The sequence below is a fragment of the Desarmillaria tabescens genome (genome assembly GCF_030435595.1).
Source record: "Desarmillaria tabescens strain CCBAS 213 chromosome Unknown EV420scaffold_27, whole genome shotgun sequence".
Classification (NCBI taxonomy): domain Eukaryota; kingdom Fungi; phylum Basidiomycota; class Agaricomycetes; order Agaricales; family Physalacriaceae; genus Desarmillaria; species Desarmillaria tabescens.
In genome coordinates, this window is record NW_026848326.1 from 539,583 (window position 1) to 555,748 (window position 16,166).

General features: G+C 47.2%; 6 protein-coding genes across 6 annotated transcripts; 2 read left to right on the forward strand and 4 right to left on the reverse strand.

The window, feature by feature from the left end:
- The first annotated feature begins 1,682 nt into the window (after positions 1-1,682).
- EV420DRAFT_1555969 (uncharacterized protein) lies at positions 1,683-3,304 on the forward strand. Its single transcript, XM_060473653.1, has one exon. The coding sequence runs from the start codon at positions 2,078-2,080 to the stop codon at positions 2,921-2,923; it is 846 nt and encodes a 281-aa protein (XP_060328641.1). The 5' UTR covers positions 1,683-2,077; the 3' UTR covers positions 2,924-3,304.
- A 47-nt stretch (positions 3,305-3,351) lies between these two features.
- EV420DRAFT_1765808 (uncharacterized protein) lies at positions 3,352-4,832 on the reverse strand. The gene is made up of 3 exons (XM_060480845.1): positions 3,999-4,832; positions 3,525-3,952; positions 3,352-3,472 (listed from the first exon to the last, which is right to left on the reverse strand). The coding sequence occupies exons 1-2, from the start codon at positions 4,819-4,821 to the stop codon at positions 3,534-3,536; spliced, it is 1,242 nt and encodes a 413-aa protein (XP_060328642.1). The 5' UTR covers positions 4,822-4,832; the 3' UTR covers positions 3,352-3,472; positions 3,525-3,533.
- An 890-nt stretch (positions 4,833-5,722) lies between these two features.
- EV420DRAFT_1481689 (uncharacterized protein) lies at positions 5,723-6,938 on the forward strand (the record flags this gene model as incomplete). Its single annotated transcript, XM_060469794.1, has 2 exons — positions 5,723-6,464; positions 6,529-6,938. 2 exons carry the CDS (start codon positions 5,723-5,725, stop codon positions 6,936-6,938), a joined length of 1,152 nt encoding a protein of 383 aa, XP_060328643.1.
- Positions 6,939-7,131: 193 nt separating this feature from the next.
- EV420DRAFT_606763 (Six-hairpin glycosidase) lies at positions 7,132-9,905 on the reverse strand. Its single transcript, XM_060482784.1, has 10 exons — positions 9,424-9,905; positions 9,001-9,367; positions 8,866-8,949; positions 8,767-8,817; positions 8,696-8,711; positions 8,442-8,638; positions 8,204-8,391; positions 7,839-8,156; positions 7,643-7,779; positions 7,132-7,593 (listed from the first exon to the last, which is right to left on the reverse strand). The coding sequence occupies exons 1-10, from the start codon at positions 9,661-9,663 to the stop codon at positions 7,200-7,202; spliced, it is 1,992 nt and encodes a 663-aa protein (XP_060328644.1). The 5' UTR covers positions 9,664-9,905; the 3' UTR covers positions 7,132-7,199.
- Positions 9,906-10,182: 277 nt separating this feature from the next.
- Positions 10,183-11,395, reverse strand: EV420DRAFT_1749549 (uncharacterized protein). The gene is made up of 6 exons (XM_060480286.1): positions 11,368-11,395; positions 11,013-11,313; positions 10,902-10,954; positions 10,763-10,847; positions 10,607-10,710; positions 10,183-10,555 (listed from the first exon to the last, which is right to left on the reverse strand). The coding sequence occupies exons 2-6, from the start codon at positions 11,090-11,092 to the stop codon at positions 10,479-10,481; spliced, it is 399 nt and encodes a 132-aa protein (XP_060328645.1). The 5' UTR covers positions 11,093-11,313; positions 11,368-11,395; the 3' UTR covers positions 10,183-10,478.
- A 908-nt stretch (positions 11,396-12,303) lies between these two features.
- Positions 12,304-13,519, reverse strand: EV420DRAFT_1555981 (uncharacterized protein). The gene is made up of 4 exons (XM_060473654.1): positions 13,038-13,519; positions 12,866-12,988; positions 12,630-12,811; positions 12,304-12,581 (listed from the first exon to the last, which is right to left on the reverse strand). Exons 1-4 carry the CDS (start codon positions 13,497-13,499, stop codon positions 12,326-12,328), a joined length of 1,023 nt encoding a protein of 340 aa, XP_060328646.1. The 5' UTR covers positions 13,500-13,519; the 3' UTR covers positions 12,304-12,325.
- Between the last annotated feature and the right edge of the window lie 2,647 nt (positions 13,520-16,166).

The window sequence follows — 16,166 nt, forward strand, 5'->3', positions numbered from 1 at the left end:
TTCTCATCTGCCTCTGCTACTGCTACAGTCGTACATTGGCTTCGTCGGGACTCGAGAGACACCACTTTCCGCCCACAGTTCAGCTTGTATACCTGGCTTGTCTCCTTGTATGCGCATGCCCGGGCGCAGAACGGCAGTTTTCTGGGTCGATGGTCTGGCCGCCCTCGGCAAGCTTGTGGGAGAGGGAAGTGGGACGTTGCTTTTGTGTGTTGGCTAGGCGTACGAGGATGATGGGCTCCATCGCTTTGCATGGTGGCTAATTTTTTACTTTCCGACTCTTCGCGAGTTCTTGTTGCGCCGATGGGATTACTTGTGAGTTTTTCACTTTCTGATGGTTTTTTTGCCACTCATTGTTGATAGATCTCATCAAGAGTGCGTTCCAACGCGTCAGATGGTATTGTTGTCGCCGATGTTCGTGCATATATGCATGTTATTTGCAGGTCTGTGTCCCCATACCGTACTTCCTTTCGTGTTCTCATTTTTGGAGCAGAGGATTTTAGTAGTGCTATGTATCTCGTCGAAGCCTTGTATTCTATACCTGTCGAATTCAATTACTTTCGTTGTCGCCATGCAATATCATTCGGAAGTGTACTACAGGTTGGCAACCTATGGATACCTATTGCCTCGATACATCCGGACCAGCGGGAAAGTGTTGCGTATCTGGGTCTGTTCGAAGGGAGGCCTCGCGCTTCTTTTCTTCCATTCAAACATCTCTTGCTTCGGGTACCGATGATATGCGATGGTAGGCACAGCATCAGAAGAAGCGTTCGTTCATCGTGCGTCTAATCTTCAATAGGCTCTTACTTCACGTCAATGGGAGATCGAGGAGGACGTTCTGTATCCCTTTATATCTCCTCAGACATTGACTCAAGGTATGTATAAGCAATTTAAAGTAAAGTAAATCCACTTACAGACGGCATTTAACAGAGAACCCTGCACATCGCGAAGAGGCCCCCATCCCTGCGTGTGCAGCTCTGAAGCTTTATTCTTTCAGCGTCGTTTCACACTCGATTATCTCGGATCCGCCCGCGTGGACGACATAGCTGGATTCTGTTTACTTCGCCAGTGTTCGACGTGTGTCGGTGAGAACCTAACGTCGCTAGCCATGCCCTCACCGGCAATTCTCAAACATACATTATATCCAGCATCCCTCTCTGTGCTTATTGTGCTGGGGGAGGTCGTGATTCCGGGTGACGGGTTTGTTGCGGATCGGTTGAATTTTTTTCCTTTTAGCTCTTTGAGCTGGTGCCTTATTCGTGGTGTTTTATGGTACGTCTCTCATGTTCTGAGAGTTTTCCTGTGGCTTATCGTTGACAGAGGACATACGTGTTCGACATGTCATGCTTCATCGGTCGGCTCAGCGTGTTTCCTTGACGGCTATTGGTGTGTATAGCCGTGTTAGTTGCGGGTTCGTATATTCAGCTCGAATTTTCTTTCATGTTCTCATCTGCCGCAGGAGATATATATGGTTACCTGCAGAACTTGATACATCAACCAAGGCCGGAATAGCATGTTGTATTCCAAGTTCGTCAATTTGAGTCGCTTTCTTTCCCAATACTAGCATCATCGCTGTTTGAGCGGGCCAACATACCGGAGGCTTGTACCTCTTAGGGTGGTATTTACTGCCACGATATGATTTACAAACCCGAGTCCTGGCTTTCCCCGGAAGTCAGGGCGATTCCGTGGAATAGGCCCGTTCTGATTTCCTTTGTTTCTTGGCAGCCAAGATTAGGACGGTTGTGCTGATGCGATTCGATTCTCCGAGTCCATGTCCTCGATCCGGTATGGTGCTGCGGCATACTTGGGATGACCGTGACGCTGGATGACGGCAACTCTTCCTTGCCTATCTTCGTTCATTTCGAGCTTCCTTTAACGATTGCCTGGTCCGGACCCAAGATAGGGTGGAAGCTCTTCAAGGCGGTGCTGTCCATTTCGTCCGCTAGCGACTCCTGTCCTTGGACTCGGAGTTTGAAACCGTTCCAGCACAGCTCTTAAAAGACTTCGCTCATCGTAATTCGCCTCTTCATTCTCTCCCTAAAGCTCTCCTCAACAAAGGTGCTCTACATATCCGAAGCCAATGTCGATTGTTCTTCCTGAAGAGCTCGTCGAAATCATCATCGACATGATTCGTTATGATATTATGTACCCATGGCGTGCTAAGCTTATAGCATGCTCTTTGGTGAGCAAATCATGGACTCGCCGTACCCGGTATTACCTCTTTAGAGAGATCACCATCGCGTCCTTTGATGTACCGCAATTCATGCGGCTCCTCTCAGAGCCGGCTTTGTGCACTTTCGCCCCCTTTCCCAAGAAAGTGTTCATCGATCACAGCTCAATGAATCGCAGCCCCCCAGCCAGGGTAGACTGGCTTATACACGAAGTATTACCTGCGATTTCCCTTTTTCCCATGATCGAGAAGTTGTACATCGTTTTCGGAAGTGGGTTCCTCCTCATAAAGTCGGAGAAAAAATGGAATGCCTTGCTCAAGTCCCTCTCGAAGCTGACGCGCCTCGTGGATTTGAAGCTGGTACAATGCCAATTCGTGACATACGATCATTTAGCAGGCCTGGTCTCTACGTTCACGGCACTGGAGACTCTGACATTGGAAGAATGCGAGGTTTCCAAGATTGGCCCCAAGTTGCGTTCAATGATCATACTGCCTTCTTCGCTGCACACATTAAACTTTTACGCCGGTTCGGGAAAGCCATCGAGTCCGTTTCTACGGTTGTGCAATTATTCTATTTCGTTATCGTTCTTGTACGTGACGAGGCATAAGCCGTTGCGGAATGATTCCCTCGTTTTGGCGAAATTGTTGAGAGTGGCGGGAGCATCACTCAAGAGAGTGAACATCAGGCTACCCGATCGTCTTTGTGGTGAGTGGCATCCTGTCGTGCTACTTATCTCTAAACCATCAAAGACCTAGAGGAATTTTGCCCTGGCATCGACTTGCATGAGAACACGAGTCTCGCAGATCTCAGTATCCAGTTTTCGGATGACATTCTGTATCCTGGAGATGACGTTACCCGGCATGTCTCTCAGATAATACGAAGCGTTACCTCGGTGATGATAGAAAAGATCGAGATCGATGCTCCTGTTCGCAGAGCCGAAGAACTCGATGATATTGAATGGGGTTTGCTCCTCGGCGATGGAAAATACCCAAAACTTGGACAGGTCATACGAGTGGGCGTGCAAGGCGAGTTTCGGAACGAATTAAAAGACAGAATGACTAGTCAACTAAAGCAGCTGGAGACGCCTGTTGAAATATGGATTGTTTAAATTATGCGGCATAAATCTGTTTCTCGTTGCTTCGCTGGAAGTCATTCAGATTTCAGTGCGTGAGGTATGGGTTGTCATGGTTGGAAACTATATATATTCGCACTGGTTTCTACGTAACATTTTGGCTTCGGGAATAGGAGAAAGGCGCGCTCCTGCAGACGGAGGAAGACAAGGACAGAGAAGCTTGCAGAATTCTCTGTATCAGACAAAATTAATGCATGCACAGCGTAATAGGAATACCATCTCACCTCCACAGGTTATCGTCCATAGAATGCGGTTTCGTGCCTCTCCACATCATTGCTGATAATGATTTCAACCGATGGATTCCTGGCTAGCAAGCCCTTCAGCTTTGTTGTGATCTTTTTCTTCGCCTCTGCGACTAGTTTTTCCTTCACATTATCAACAGTGATTCTCTGGAGACTCGCATACTTCTTCTGGCTGAGAATCTCGGCGATGGACTTCCAATTGAAGATGTCGAAATCGTCGACAGAGTTCGCGCAGACTGACATGATGATGTCAGTGATGGAGGAAGAGGTGATCGTTTGGAGGATGATCGGAATATGTTTATAACACTTCTCACGGGAGTAACTCTGTAGGTGAATTGGGCAAAATGCGACAGATTCAAGATTCGAGCAATATTTGATATTGTCAATGAGGGGCTCAACCGGATTGGAGACTACGAACATTAGCTCAAGTTAATAGAATCCCACAAAGGTACATACCTGTTGTAGAATCCGCTATACCTATGCTCAAATGCTTGAGTGATGTGCTAGCCCTGGATATGAGCTGTACAAGCGAAGGGTGGGTATAAAGGTTGATCTTCAGCGATGTCAACGATTCGGGGAGGGGACTGAGGAGAGCAAATTTGGTCGGAAGCGTGACTCTTGGATCTACGAGGCAGACGAGCTGCAGATGCGCAGACACTAGCGCAGCGCACGATGACAATATACCCGCCAAATCGGCCAGGTTGCGAAAATGACAACAGCTCAGAGTCAGATTTGGGACACCCTGGAGATCGCAGGGACCTAGGAGATCTTCAAGGTCAAGATCTGATGCCCAATCGAATCGGGCACCGGAGATGCGTAGCGTTTTGAGCTCTGGGAAGCTGAAAAGGAACCCTGTAGGAAGAGTATGATGGAGCCAATAGTAACCGGGCTCCAAATCATCTGGACGATCTGGATCATTTCTGACCATATTTTCATCCAGATGCAGGGTATAAACAGATGTGAAAAAAGTACAGCGAGGACTGTCGAGGAGCCTCATGAAGGACGCATGGTTGTAAAAGGAAACGGAGGTGGTTCCGAAGATATGATATCGGCTGCGTGGCAACCATGTCCTGCAAACTAATGAACAAGACAGAAGGGTGGAGAGGCGCCTATCTTTAGGGCATGGGTCACCAAAGCGGTCAAGCTCAGCCTCCTCATCGTCAGAGTCGTCATCCTCATTCCAACCGGAAGACCTTGGAGGAAAAAGATGGACTTGGTCGATAATTTTATCAACTATCTCTGGGGATAGGAAACCGCCTTGGGGGACGGCGCCTGCCATTGACTTGAACGTTCAACACTGGGTGAAATTTTCATTCAAACCGCGATCGTCATGCAGTTACGGTTCCCACGTTCACGTGATTTGAGGCGCCAAGTGTAGCGGCTACGAGTCTGCTTGCAATGACATATTTATTTCGATCTTCCAGTATGTCGAAGTTTGTACTGGTCCATTCCTAGAAAATTAAATTTGCCTTATGACTGAGGTCCTCCCAAGATTCTTCCGGATTATGAGTCGGAATGACCTCAGTGACATGGTCGCCGGTGTCGGCTGCGTGGCAGTCATTGGGCAGTCATGTTCTAGAAACCAGCGAATACGACGATAGATCTGACTTGACATCATTTCATCATGCAACATAGTCAATAATCGCGTCAATGAACTCGGCCGAAAAGCCGCCAGGGACAGCGGGTAATGACACGGGGCGTAGTTGAGAAGGGAACCGGAAAACCTGGCGGAAAAATGGGAGGTGAAATCTTCAAAGCTAAATCCTATGTGATTGAATTTGAACAAATTGAAACCGTATAATAATTTGACTCTTGAGTCGACTCTCGAGAGGCCAGTGCACTCTGATGCATCCTGGATTTACTCCTCACGTAATGGTACTCGGTATGCTTTATTGCCTTACTTATTGTATACGACGACTAATGCAGAATTTTGAACAAGGTTCAATAGTTATCAGGGAGAGAAAGGACAATTGCAGTATTACTAGCAGTCCGACCTAACACGATCACCCTGTTCGGAATTATGTCTTTGTTCACCTAAAACGTAGGTACGAATGATAATGATGTACTCATCGAATTTGTCTTTGCTGAAGGCCAAACATTCCAAACATTCCAGACATAATTAGAGCTTCCACCAGTTGTGGCTCCGTCATCTTGACATCTATCGCTGGCAGAACTGCACCATGGCTTCTCGCTCATCTCCCAAAGGACGTTCGCATTTCGAGGAGCTCCCCGCAGAGCTTATCCTCGAAGTCATTTTGCATCTCAGAGTCGCCAGCATAAAGCAGCTCAGCCTCGTCTCGTCCACCTTTCGCCACATATGCTTCCCCAGCATCTTTCGAGACGTATCCTTTACTTCCCGCAGGACTCCACGCAGATTTCTGTCCACAACGCGCAGCTGGTGCGCCGTTCCCTGCGTACGGAAGCTTTCCTTCGACGAGATCGACTCGAAAGCTGTCAAACCTCACGAGCTATTGCCGTGGTGCACCCTAGTACAGGAACTCAAAATGTGTCTTATGGCTGATCCGACGCTATACGTGCCACTTTTATCCGGACTTGGGGAGCTCAGAGTCTTCAAACTTGAACATGTTATATTCCAGTGCTCAGCAGACCTTCTCGAAGTCTTCCGAAGTATGTCATCCACGGTCAAAGACCTCAGGATTGATGACGTCCAGTTCGCATCCATATCCTACGATGAACCAATTCCGACCCACACTGGCAAGAGGATTCAAGTCGAAAAGCTTAGCGTCGGCTCCTCTCTAGTCCTGGAACTCCTGCTACGAGACGATTCTCCAGTCGGATTTTCGCATTTGGAGGTGGCAGAAACAAGGACTATAAGATCGCATCTTATAAACAAGCTCTGCCGTCTCAGCCCTCGCCTTACTAAACTTGTAATTGGGAACCCTATCTTGGAATTCAACAACGGTACGCATCTCCCTCCTCTTTCTATATGGATCCTATTTTAATCAGCTATTCCAACTTCGAATAGAACCTCTCGAGCTCAGTACCGTCAAACGGCTAATTCTCTTCTTCTACTATTTAGAGCCAGGGCTCACGCCCCTTCGCGACCTCTTAAAGCCTTCAAATACTCACTTGGAAGAATTAACCATAAAACTCCCAGTCGTATTCGTTACAGGAGAGAGCAGCGAGTGGGAGTCATTGGCGTTGGCTCTGTCACGACGACCAAGGTTGAAGAGGGTGAATGTCGTGCTATGGGAAAAGTGGCATAGAGCGTACGCGGATGTTAATGTTAGGCTCAACGAGCTTCATCGCAGACTCGAACCGCGACGCCATATGATATCGAGAATTCTAGCGAATAATCACTTCCAAGTCACGGTGGAGGGCGCTCACTGGTTTGGAGATTATTCAATACTTTCAACTATGGATAGTGGCAATTAGGACATTTTAAACAGCAATGGAATCGTTTGATGCTCAGATGTTGAACGATCGAGAGCGCATCCTTGGCACCTGCAGAAGCTTAAAATCGAGATGAATACGAAGAGAAAGTAATGACAAAGACAATTGTTCAGTCGCCCTTAATATGAACGGCGAGCTGAGGGAACTGTAATTAGTTTTAATGCAAGGTAAAATATCCCATGAAGCATATATTCAATTGCACCACTTTCGACAAGTAGGCCTTTGGATTGGACACAGAAATAACTAACAAAAAATAGCTATGCTATGTTTCCCTCCGTTCAAGGCAATCTCCCCGTCCGTACCGACATCAACAGCAACTTCATCAACCGTGACAGAGCCTTCCCTCGGCAGTTTCACTCGACCACTGGTTCCCCCCGGGGTATCAATCTCCATGAAGAACTGGTTGTCGCGTAACGTCCATCTTACACCAAACCATCCAAGCGAGGTTTCAAAGCCCCCCTCAGCGCCAGGAAGTCCGCCGTTTATGTGTGGATTAACAGACCAAGTAGCACCCCGGGGTGACGTGATGGTCAATCCAAGGACATAAAAAGTAAGAGCAGAGGTAGGCCCGGCGGACCATCCATGCGCATGCGAGGTATATGCAGCGTCATAATTGTAACCGATGTAAGATCGATACCTACAGCAGATATTAGTCAAATACAAAAACAATGAAAACAACGACGTACCAAAGAGAACCGTTGGACGTAAAACCTTCGAGTAAGGTGCTTTGTACAGACAGGTTGGTATACAACATGTATCCCCATTCCCGGTGTAGAAGGTCCAGCGCTCGGTCATCCTGGCCGGCTTCAAAATGAGCTTGCAGCTGGTATCAGAGGGAGCCGCCGTCAACTTTGGAATCACCATTTCCCAAATATCTCTCACCTCAAAGCCGCTGATAAACGGTGAGATTGTATCGGGGAGCTCCGGACATACTGGTCCTAAATCGTTCCAATTATTTCCTAGTCCTTCGCTTACAGCGGCCTTCTGATCATCCGAAAGAGTCAGATTATAAAGAACATCGAGCGAGTTAGCATCCTGGGGGTAAAGCATGGTCGTCAAATTGTCTCGATACATTCCAGCACTTTCCACCCAAAATGCCTCGTTGTACTTTACTTTGAGCGCGGTAGCATTTGCTCCCCAAGCTGCGGAGAGGAATTTGTCGCCAATGTAATTAGCTAAATCTGATGCAGTCAAAAGAACCTAAAACAATATAAGAAAGTATGTCTGGAAGGAAACACAGGACTTGCCTTGTAAAGGATCGCATTTCCCGCTGCGTTGTATCCACCGCCACCTACACGAGCCCAACTGTCCATACCGGTGACGTTCATTAACCCGGTGCTGTCTACTTTGCCTTCCAAGTAAGCAACAGCCCGAGTGTAATTAGTCCAGACGATACTAAGCCAATCATCGTCCCCGGAATAAAGATAGTAGCTGTCTACGCAACCATCAGCTTCAAAGATCGCAGTATCGCAGAACATTACTGACGCGCTCCGATGAGAGTCCAGCCGTGATAAGTGTCCGATCCTTCCAGACCGAGGAGAGGACCACAATACGGTAACATGCCTGTTTCAGGATTCATAAGAGAGAACATAGTGGACAACGAGTTTCTGGTCGGGATCAAATCGAACGTAGAGACGAATTGGGTAGGGACTGAGACGGCCATATCACCAGGCCATACTGTGCTGTACAAGAATATAATATTAAAAATGGCGCCTTGAATAGAACACCAAGATACACACCGATCACGTTTTGCACCTATAATTGACTGTTAGCATCTGGAATGACAAGTAACAAAACGGGAGGAAGCTACCATCGACAAGTATAGGGCCTGCGACCCCAATGGTCGCATTATTGAGCCAACCTGATACGTGTTAAGATGCAAAAGACGCTGGAAGCAAACAGAACATACTCCCAGCCGCAGCTAATGGAACCGGTCGACCCGTGTCGACGGGAATGGTGTTCGTCTGAACCGTGTACGCACCGGCATACCATACTGTGGATAATTGATTAGTAATTTGAAAGTTCCATCAGTCGTGCAATTAACCTTTCGTCAAGAAATCCGGATCGTGGAACACAGGATCCGAAGAATAGAAGTAACCTGTATAAGCTCTCAAATCGTCGACGTGAGGCATGAATGAAATAGCACAAGAGACATTGGAGATTTCGAGAGGTGTCTCCGAGTGAGAGGCGATGGTCAGATATCGAAAACCTCCACGTAGGGAATAGGAAGGCTGGGACCAATATCCCTTTGGTAATGGTGCAGAAACTGTGAAAACGCCATCGTAGTCCGTATCGGGTGAAGAGTCGTCTGAAGTGAGCGGGTTGACAAAGGCTGGTGACTCTGTGAAAGAAAGAGAAACTGAAGATGTATTGTCGACGGCGTCAAAGTTGAGCGAAACAAGTCCCCCGACCTAGGAGAGGGATTTGAGCACCCAGTCCTCTCTGAATAAGAAAGAAATTTCTGCACCTCGATCCCAAAGTCCAGCGTGAACCATGAATCTGGAGATAGCGTCGCACTGCCTGTATTCCCTACCAGATTCCCAGCACCAGACACGTAGCCTGCGATTTTGTATATGTCGCGTGGGTAGACGATCCTGGATTTGGGTGCGTAATTGAATGCATCCCAAGGACCACCTGGAGCGTGCGCGAAGACAGTAGGAAGAAGAAGGAAATAGAGCAGCATACGGCGGATGAGGTCGATGTTCATCGGTGCGCATTTGAGCACTTCAGCTAGGAATTAAATAGCATCCCCTTCGACCGAGAGCGAGAGCGAGAGCGAATGTAAGGATATAATGCTGAGTTACTCGGGGCATAAAACGATCTCCGGTAACAGAATCGGAATAATGTTGGTATAATCCTTGCAGGTATGGAAGCACACGATGGATCAGGACACAAATATGGAATTGACGGAGTACATGAGCAGTAGAGCACGTAGTCGATCGAGTAAAGTGAAAAGCGTAGCTAGTAGAGCGAAATTTACCGGTGCGTACACGTGACTGATTACCGGTAAATACGCGAGCCCCGAGCTCGGTACAAGCTCGGCATCTGTATAATATTGGGGATTCTAGCCAATGACCGCTTTCAAGTCACTTTGGATGGTGCTTACTGGTTTTGAGATTACTCAATACTTTCAAGTATCGATGGTGCCAATTTGAACATTTTAAACAACAAAACAATAATAGAACCGTTCGAAGCTCAGATGTTGGGCGGTCGAGAGCTCTCCTGTGTCCTTGGCAATTGCAGAACCCTGAATTTGAGACGAATACGAAGAAAAAGCAAAGAGAAAGACAATTGTGCAGTCGCCCTCTATAACTAGTTTGAACACAACATGAAATGTCCACCCGGTGTAGAAAGTCAAGAAGCGAAGAAGAAAATAGTTTGGGGGTCATAGATAGAATGATTACTGTCTGTAAAATAGAACATAACATTGAAAAAATACGAATAACGGTACGATATGTTATGACATGCTAGCATGCTAGCATGGATCAGCCATGAGACCATACCCACAAACAACAGTAACCCTCAGTTAATAACAAGAACGGGCGCAGATTGAGCCATCTCTCCGTTTGCATCGTGGACTGATATTGCAACTCGGTTACCTAAACAAATCTTGCGTCAGGATGAGCGCTGCTGGTAACTAAAAAGCTTACCATGCTCCACGGAGTCGAACGGCCACTGGTATTGCATTGTTCTCTCGTTCGTTGAACCGAGATCAGCCAGAGGAGAAGCAGAGGGGTCGTCTCCGGAGATGATGCTGTTCGGAACGAGTGAGTATCATTAACAGTGGAGGAGTAGTGCATATTTACGACTGATTAGATACGATCGACGTCGAAGCATTCAGTCTGCCGGGATCTCGGAATGCTTTTGGAATACGCACAATTGTAAAAGGCTCTACAAGAGTTAGGTCAGTACCGGTCACCGGAAGTTTGAGCTATGAATATTTACCGGATCCTCCAGACCAGCTTAATGTGGTGGTCTCACCTTTCATGATAGCATACCTAGAAGGAGGATCAGAGACAAAGTCGCGCCCAGAGAGGCGGTGATGTAGAAACGTACGGCGTGTCGACAGCAAGCTTCCCTAACACGACTGAAGAGATGTATGCGACGACAAAAGGCCACCATACAAGACTGAACATCGTTGACTTAAGGACTTGGAGGGGGAAGTTGGATAGAAGAGGGGGGATCTTTGTTAGTCGACCTAACGGTCAGTCTTTGGTTCGTTGAGGACGCGCTTTTAAAGACCTCCGATTCCGTAAGGTGAAGAACCACGGAAAGGAATGTGGCGCATTTGAGTTGGCTGTTTCCATGACTGCCAGGTCCCTGCAACGTGTCAGGATCGCCGGCAATGCAAAATTGTCTGGCCCTGTTCGGTGAAGTCAACGGGCAGGTGAAGAGATAAGACGAGACTTACCATGAGCGCAGCACTCAATTGCAGCCCGGAGGCTGGCGGTGGCGGAAAAAATGCAATGTTCATACCTTTGGATGGGTATGAACATTGGTCTGAGGCTAAGAGACCGTTCAGTGTCTGTTCCTCTCCATTTCACTGTATGATTCGTATCGGAGTGAGAAAAGCGTCGAAGGAAAAGCCCGGACACGAGATGATCCGACCATGCATCGCCTGTTTCCATTTTATACTCGCTGAGCTGAACCCAGTTTCGACGAAGAGGAGCATTCCCAGCAAGATATTATTCTCAACCGATTGGCGATGGCTTTCTGTATCGTATATAGGTATGTGAGCGTCTATTGGTTGTGGTCAGGACATACCTATAGATAATGGAAGCAGCAACTTACAAAGACGGCATCTCAATCAAGAACGCGCGCAACGAGTAATGATGATAAGACAGTACATTCTTGAAGACCGGATAACGTTAGCTCGGAAAAACACATGTCCAAGGGAATGCTTCCGCCGGACAAAGCATATGCTCAAAAGTTGGCGACAGCCACAGCGGCCAATCCGTCTATCGCACAGTGGACGACAGGAGCACATGCAATGCTATCCTCGATGACCAAAGGACAGGCTGGGTTACCTCACCTTTACAAAGAGAGTTCGTACCCAGTCCTACAATGCAAGATCAGCATGTTAGATCCTGCCTAGAATAAAACTTGCCGTTACGCGGTGTTGCCCAAAGTGACGATTATCCGAGTTTGACGGTCCGTTCTGGTGGCAGACTTCCGGAGAAATCTTTTGTTCTATAGTGCATAAGCAAACCTCGGACTGACTGCGTAGTTTCGACTCCAGCAAGCGCTCAGACTTTTGAAAGCCGACATTAAATCATTCAAGGGGAACGAGTGTCTGTAGAAACGAGTCTCATGCAAGGAAAGAAAGAAATGATTTTATCGATATCAAGATGGAAATAATAGAAGGCACACTAAATAGTGGAATGGAAAAGAAAACAGCTTTCGATTAAGCCTGTTTGGAGCAGGAACACGAACAAAGGCAATGCAAGCGTAGCATATATCCCTGTTGCATCACGATAACGTGAAAGAATTGAAGAGTTCGTCGACAGAGTAGTGGAAGCTGGACTAGATGCTGTTGACACGGTAGACCCCGAAGAAGAGGCCAATACTACTTTGGTTAATGATGAACTTGAGACAGTGGACGTTATAGGAGGTGCAATGTTATGGCTAAAAGTCGAGTAAATATCTGTGACTGGCCACAAATGAAAAACCCACAGTGCTTCAGCGTTATCTGGCTCAAATGAGCACGAACCTCCAAGCAGCGTATCCGGATTGTAAAGAGGAAGTCCATCCAAAAAGGCCCATTGATTCGACATACAATCGACCGTGAATCCCAAAGGAAGTGAATTCTTGTTGAGTAGTGAGTACACCTTGACCACGCTCATCTGTGCGAGATCCTGCAACGACAGTGAGCTATAAATCAAGACGAGCAGAGGAGAATGGATGCTCGCCTCGGCCAGATTAGTCTTCGCGTAATTATCAGGGACGCATGTATCCTTGGATACCGCTTCCTCCCACGATCCACTCCCACTAGCAGCATTGATCCCCAGCGCTCCCGAGGCTGCATGCGTAGACTGCTCATTACTGATCAGACGGTTCCTTAAAATGGCTCTAAAAGCGTACCTCGTGTATCCATGTTCGCTGGCTACACACTCCAAAGAAGTGGATCTCTCCACTACTTGTGTACGTATACGCGTGCGCGCTGCTACCTGGCATGACCATTACCGTCCCAACATATCTTCGTAAACCCACGGGAACACGAGCAAGCGCATCGATTGCGTCGTCCAGTGTGATATTCGCACTGCTGCAGCGGCAGATCGTATACGGCGAGCCACAGTCAGCAAAAGTGACGTTGACCGCATCCATGGACCCGGCGCATTCCTTGCCGCTACCGGTGTACCGTACACATGCAGAAGGGACAGAAGGGAGGGATACGGTGGTGCTTTGAGGTCGGATGAGGTTAGGTATATCGAACTTGAGACCAGATTCTTGAGCCGTGAGGTTCAGGTCGCGTCGGTGCACTACGCTGCTCGCCAAGCCGACATGTATCACGAAGGAACATAGGAAGACACTGACACGTAGCATTGAGAGATATCAACTTGCAGAGGTGGTTGATGGGCTGGTGAACCGACATCGTCGTTTATCACTGATAGGATGAAACAGAATAATCAACGGCCGCCGTTGAAAATGGTTGCTATGTGGTGGTAGTTGCTCTCTGATATTGAAATTGATCTCGGCATTTAAGAGTAAACCCTTGAAACCTGTACAGGTAACTTATGCGCATGGGAGTTCATTTCACCGTGTGTTTGAAGCCCGGTTGACTACTGAAAATTGCGGTTCAGCTCCCGACTTCAGTAATAAGATCAGCCCAGAGAATAAACCTACCTTAGAATATTCCTATGGGTGTCTAAGAGGTTTACCATCAATATTAGTTACCATAAGGGAGAGAGACAGAGAGAGATCGAAGAGATACGATGCATGGGTCCTTTTTCAAGGCAAGTGCAACGTAACTTGAAGGGAGCTATAAAGCAAAGAAAAATTTCTTCTAATGATCGTGCTGGACTAAATGTTCCGTGATACATACTGAGCGAAACAGAGGTTCAGTGCAGTTCAGTGCACGGCAAGTTGGGAAGAAGGCAATCCAGAACGGGCCATGAACGCTTCGGAAACACCCGGGACTTCGGCAACCACCGAGATCAAAATCGAAATTCCCCTGACCTAACTACGTCCACATCACCTTCGACGAAAGTCTTAATTCTTCCCCCAGAATGCAGGCTTCATCGATTCTGTATTTTAACGATTGCTGTCCTGGCTCATACTGTCTGGTGCAGTATACAGTGAGGTCTTACTGATGGCCTCGATTCACGTTTTGTTTCCCAACGCTTTTCGTCTCGTAAAGTTGTTTGTTTTACCGTATACGTGTATTATTGATTTTTTTAGGCACCCAGACGTTGTCCTGTAGATTAGTTGATCATCTCTCTATTACTAAGACAGACAGGTCATCAGTCTACTGTCCTCCGACGCAATAAAAAACCCAGGATGGACTCATCAACGAGGACGAGTCCTTGACATGCCTTGTAATGCCTCGTAACTTGGATGATGATATAGACAGTGTCATAGCGTTATAGATCCACTCCATCAGCGGATTTGAATCCAATCCCTGCGGAGCCAAACTCTTGGGTGGTCGTAATGAGTACTTTCTCGTGCATGTTCTGGGTGTTCATGATGGTTTTCCGTGTTTTTGAATAGCCCGTTTTCCTCCCGGTCTGTCCGGACACCAAATCCTACAGCGGCCGCGAGTAAGTCGTCATTTAGGGTTATTTTCATGCTGATATTTTCATGTTATAGTTACAAAGACGAAACTAGAAATGCCTACCTCCGATAAGTCTTGCAGAACCACACCCGAGTAGCAGTCACTATGCTCTCCTTCAAGCCGATATTTTGATTTCCACTTTAGAGTATGTATTTGACATCGCAAAATCGGGCTCCCATCCCTTGCGAACATTTCAGGGACTTATTTACCGATCATTTTACAGTTCCAAGCGCCGTACTTTGCGTCATTTCTTCCTACTGTCGAACTCTGCGGAGCCAACCTCATGCGGTAGTCAGTAAGTCATCGTTTAGGATCAATGAAGCCGTCGTCATGGGCTGAACCTTTTTCTAGTCACCGATTACGAGCGCAAAGTCGAACGCATGAGTATTATCCGACTCAATGAAGACATAGATCTTCTTTCAGGAGCGGCGATTACGAATTTATGATTCCTGGTCATCATCCGACTGACCCGCTTTGGTCACTGTATCTCACCTCTGGTAAATGTGTTTTATTTGCGGCAATTTATTCATCCAATCCATATTGGCGATCCCAAGAATTTCATTCCCACTTGTGATGCCGAGACCTACCAAAGAGAGTGTGAACAACTGATGAGAGGTGAAGGTATTGACGCAACACTCAATGTACAAAGTATTCTGTACATGACCTCTTCGGAATGGCGCTACCTATCATCTCATCAGAGGTGGCCGGAGCTCAGGTTTTGGAGAATGCGCTCGAGGAGCATGCCGTCATTACCGAGAAGATGTGAGGGTTTCATTATTGTCAGATGGAGGCTCACGTATAAACTCGTACAGACTAGCGTTAATTTCATATTTTCAAGACTACAGACATTCTGGTGTACAAGTTCAATGGTCTGACAACGGAATACTAGCGTCGTGAAGGCCCATCACTGCATGTGAATAACCAGGGTGAAAGCATGGTGCTACTCACTCATCAAATGGGAACCTCGGGGCACAGAGAGATGGGCCCTGCTGGCCATGGGCGTGACCATCGGATGTAGGTACATCAACTTTTGTGCCTAGACTGGTAACCACTACCTGACTTTCAAGCAAGAAAACGGGATTCTTTCTTACTTGCGGTGAGAGACACGGTAACAAGTCTGCTTGGTCACCTTTCCTCAACTAAAAATGTCCGATCAGTGCACAAGCCATGATTGAATAACGGCCCGGATGCTATTCCACCCTCTCTGTTTTCGCGGGAAAGCAGCGTTGTTGACATTGCTCTGCCGTCACTGTTTCTACTTTCCGCAGACGAGTATTTCGGCCAACAGACACATTGGTCATTGATAAAGGTTTGGAACGGGAAGATAAGTTCAAGTCGAACAGAAATCAATCCTCTAAATGACACTATATGCTTAGCCACATCTGTAGTAAGTTCTTAGATAGTAAATAACCTGGGCGGGTTTCTATACACGCTGTCGG

Coding starts and splice junctions, on each gene's coding strand:
- EV420DRAFT_1555969 (XM_060473653.1), top strand. CDS start 2,078: ATGTCGATTGTTCTTCCTGAAGAGCTCGTCGAAATCATCATCGACATG.
- EV420DRAFT_1765808 (XM_060480845.1), bottom strand. CDS start 4,821: ATGGCAGGCGCCGTCCCCCAAGGCGGTTTCCTATCCCCAGAGATAGTT. Junction 3,953..3,998: donor TATAGCGGATTCTACAACAG/GTATGTACCTTT, acceptor TAATGTTCGTAG/TCTCCAATCCGGTTGAGCCC.
- EV420DRAFT_606763 (XM_060482784.1), bottom strand. CDS start 9,663: ATGAACATCGACCTCATCCGCCGTATGCTGCTCTATTTCCTTCTTCTT. Junction 9,368..9,423: donor CGCTGGACTTTGGGATCGAG/GTGCAGAAATTT, acceptor TCCCTCTCCTAG/GTCGGGGGACTTGTTTCGCT. Junction 8,818..8,865: donor TCCATTAGCTGCGGCTGGGA/GTATGTTCTGTT, acceptor AACACGTATCAG/GTTGGCTCAATAATGCGACC.
- EV420DRAFT_1749549 (XM_060480286.1), bottom strand. CDS start 11,092: ATGTTCAGTCTTGTATGGTGGCCTTTTGTCGTCGCATACATCTCTTCA. Junction 10,955..11,012: donor AAGCTTGCTGTCGACACGCC/GTACGTTTCTAC, acceptor TCCTCCTTCTAG/GTATGCTATCATGAAAGGTG. Junction 10,848..10,901: donor AAGCTGGTCTGGAGGATCCG/GTAAATATTCAT, acceptor TAACTCTTGTAG/AGCCTTTTACAATTGTGCGT.
- EV420DRAFT_1555981 (XM_060473654.1), bottom strand. CDS start 13,499: ATGCTACGTGTCAGTGTCTTCCTATGTTCCTTCGTGATACATGTCGGC. Junction 12,989..13,037: donor AGCGAACATGGATACACGAG/GTACGCTTTTAG, acceptor AGTAATGAGCAG/TCTACGCATGCAGCCTCGGG. Junction 12,812..12,865: donor CGAAGACTAATCTGGCCGAG/GCGAGCATCCAT, acceptor CTGTCGTTGCAG/GATCTCGCACAGATGAGCGT.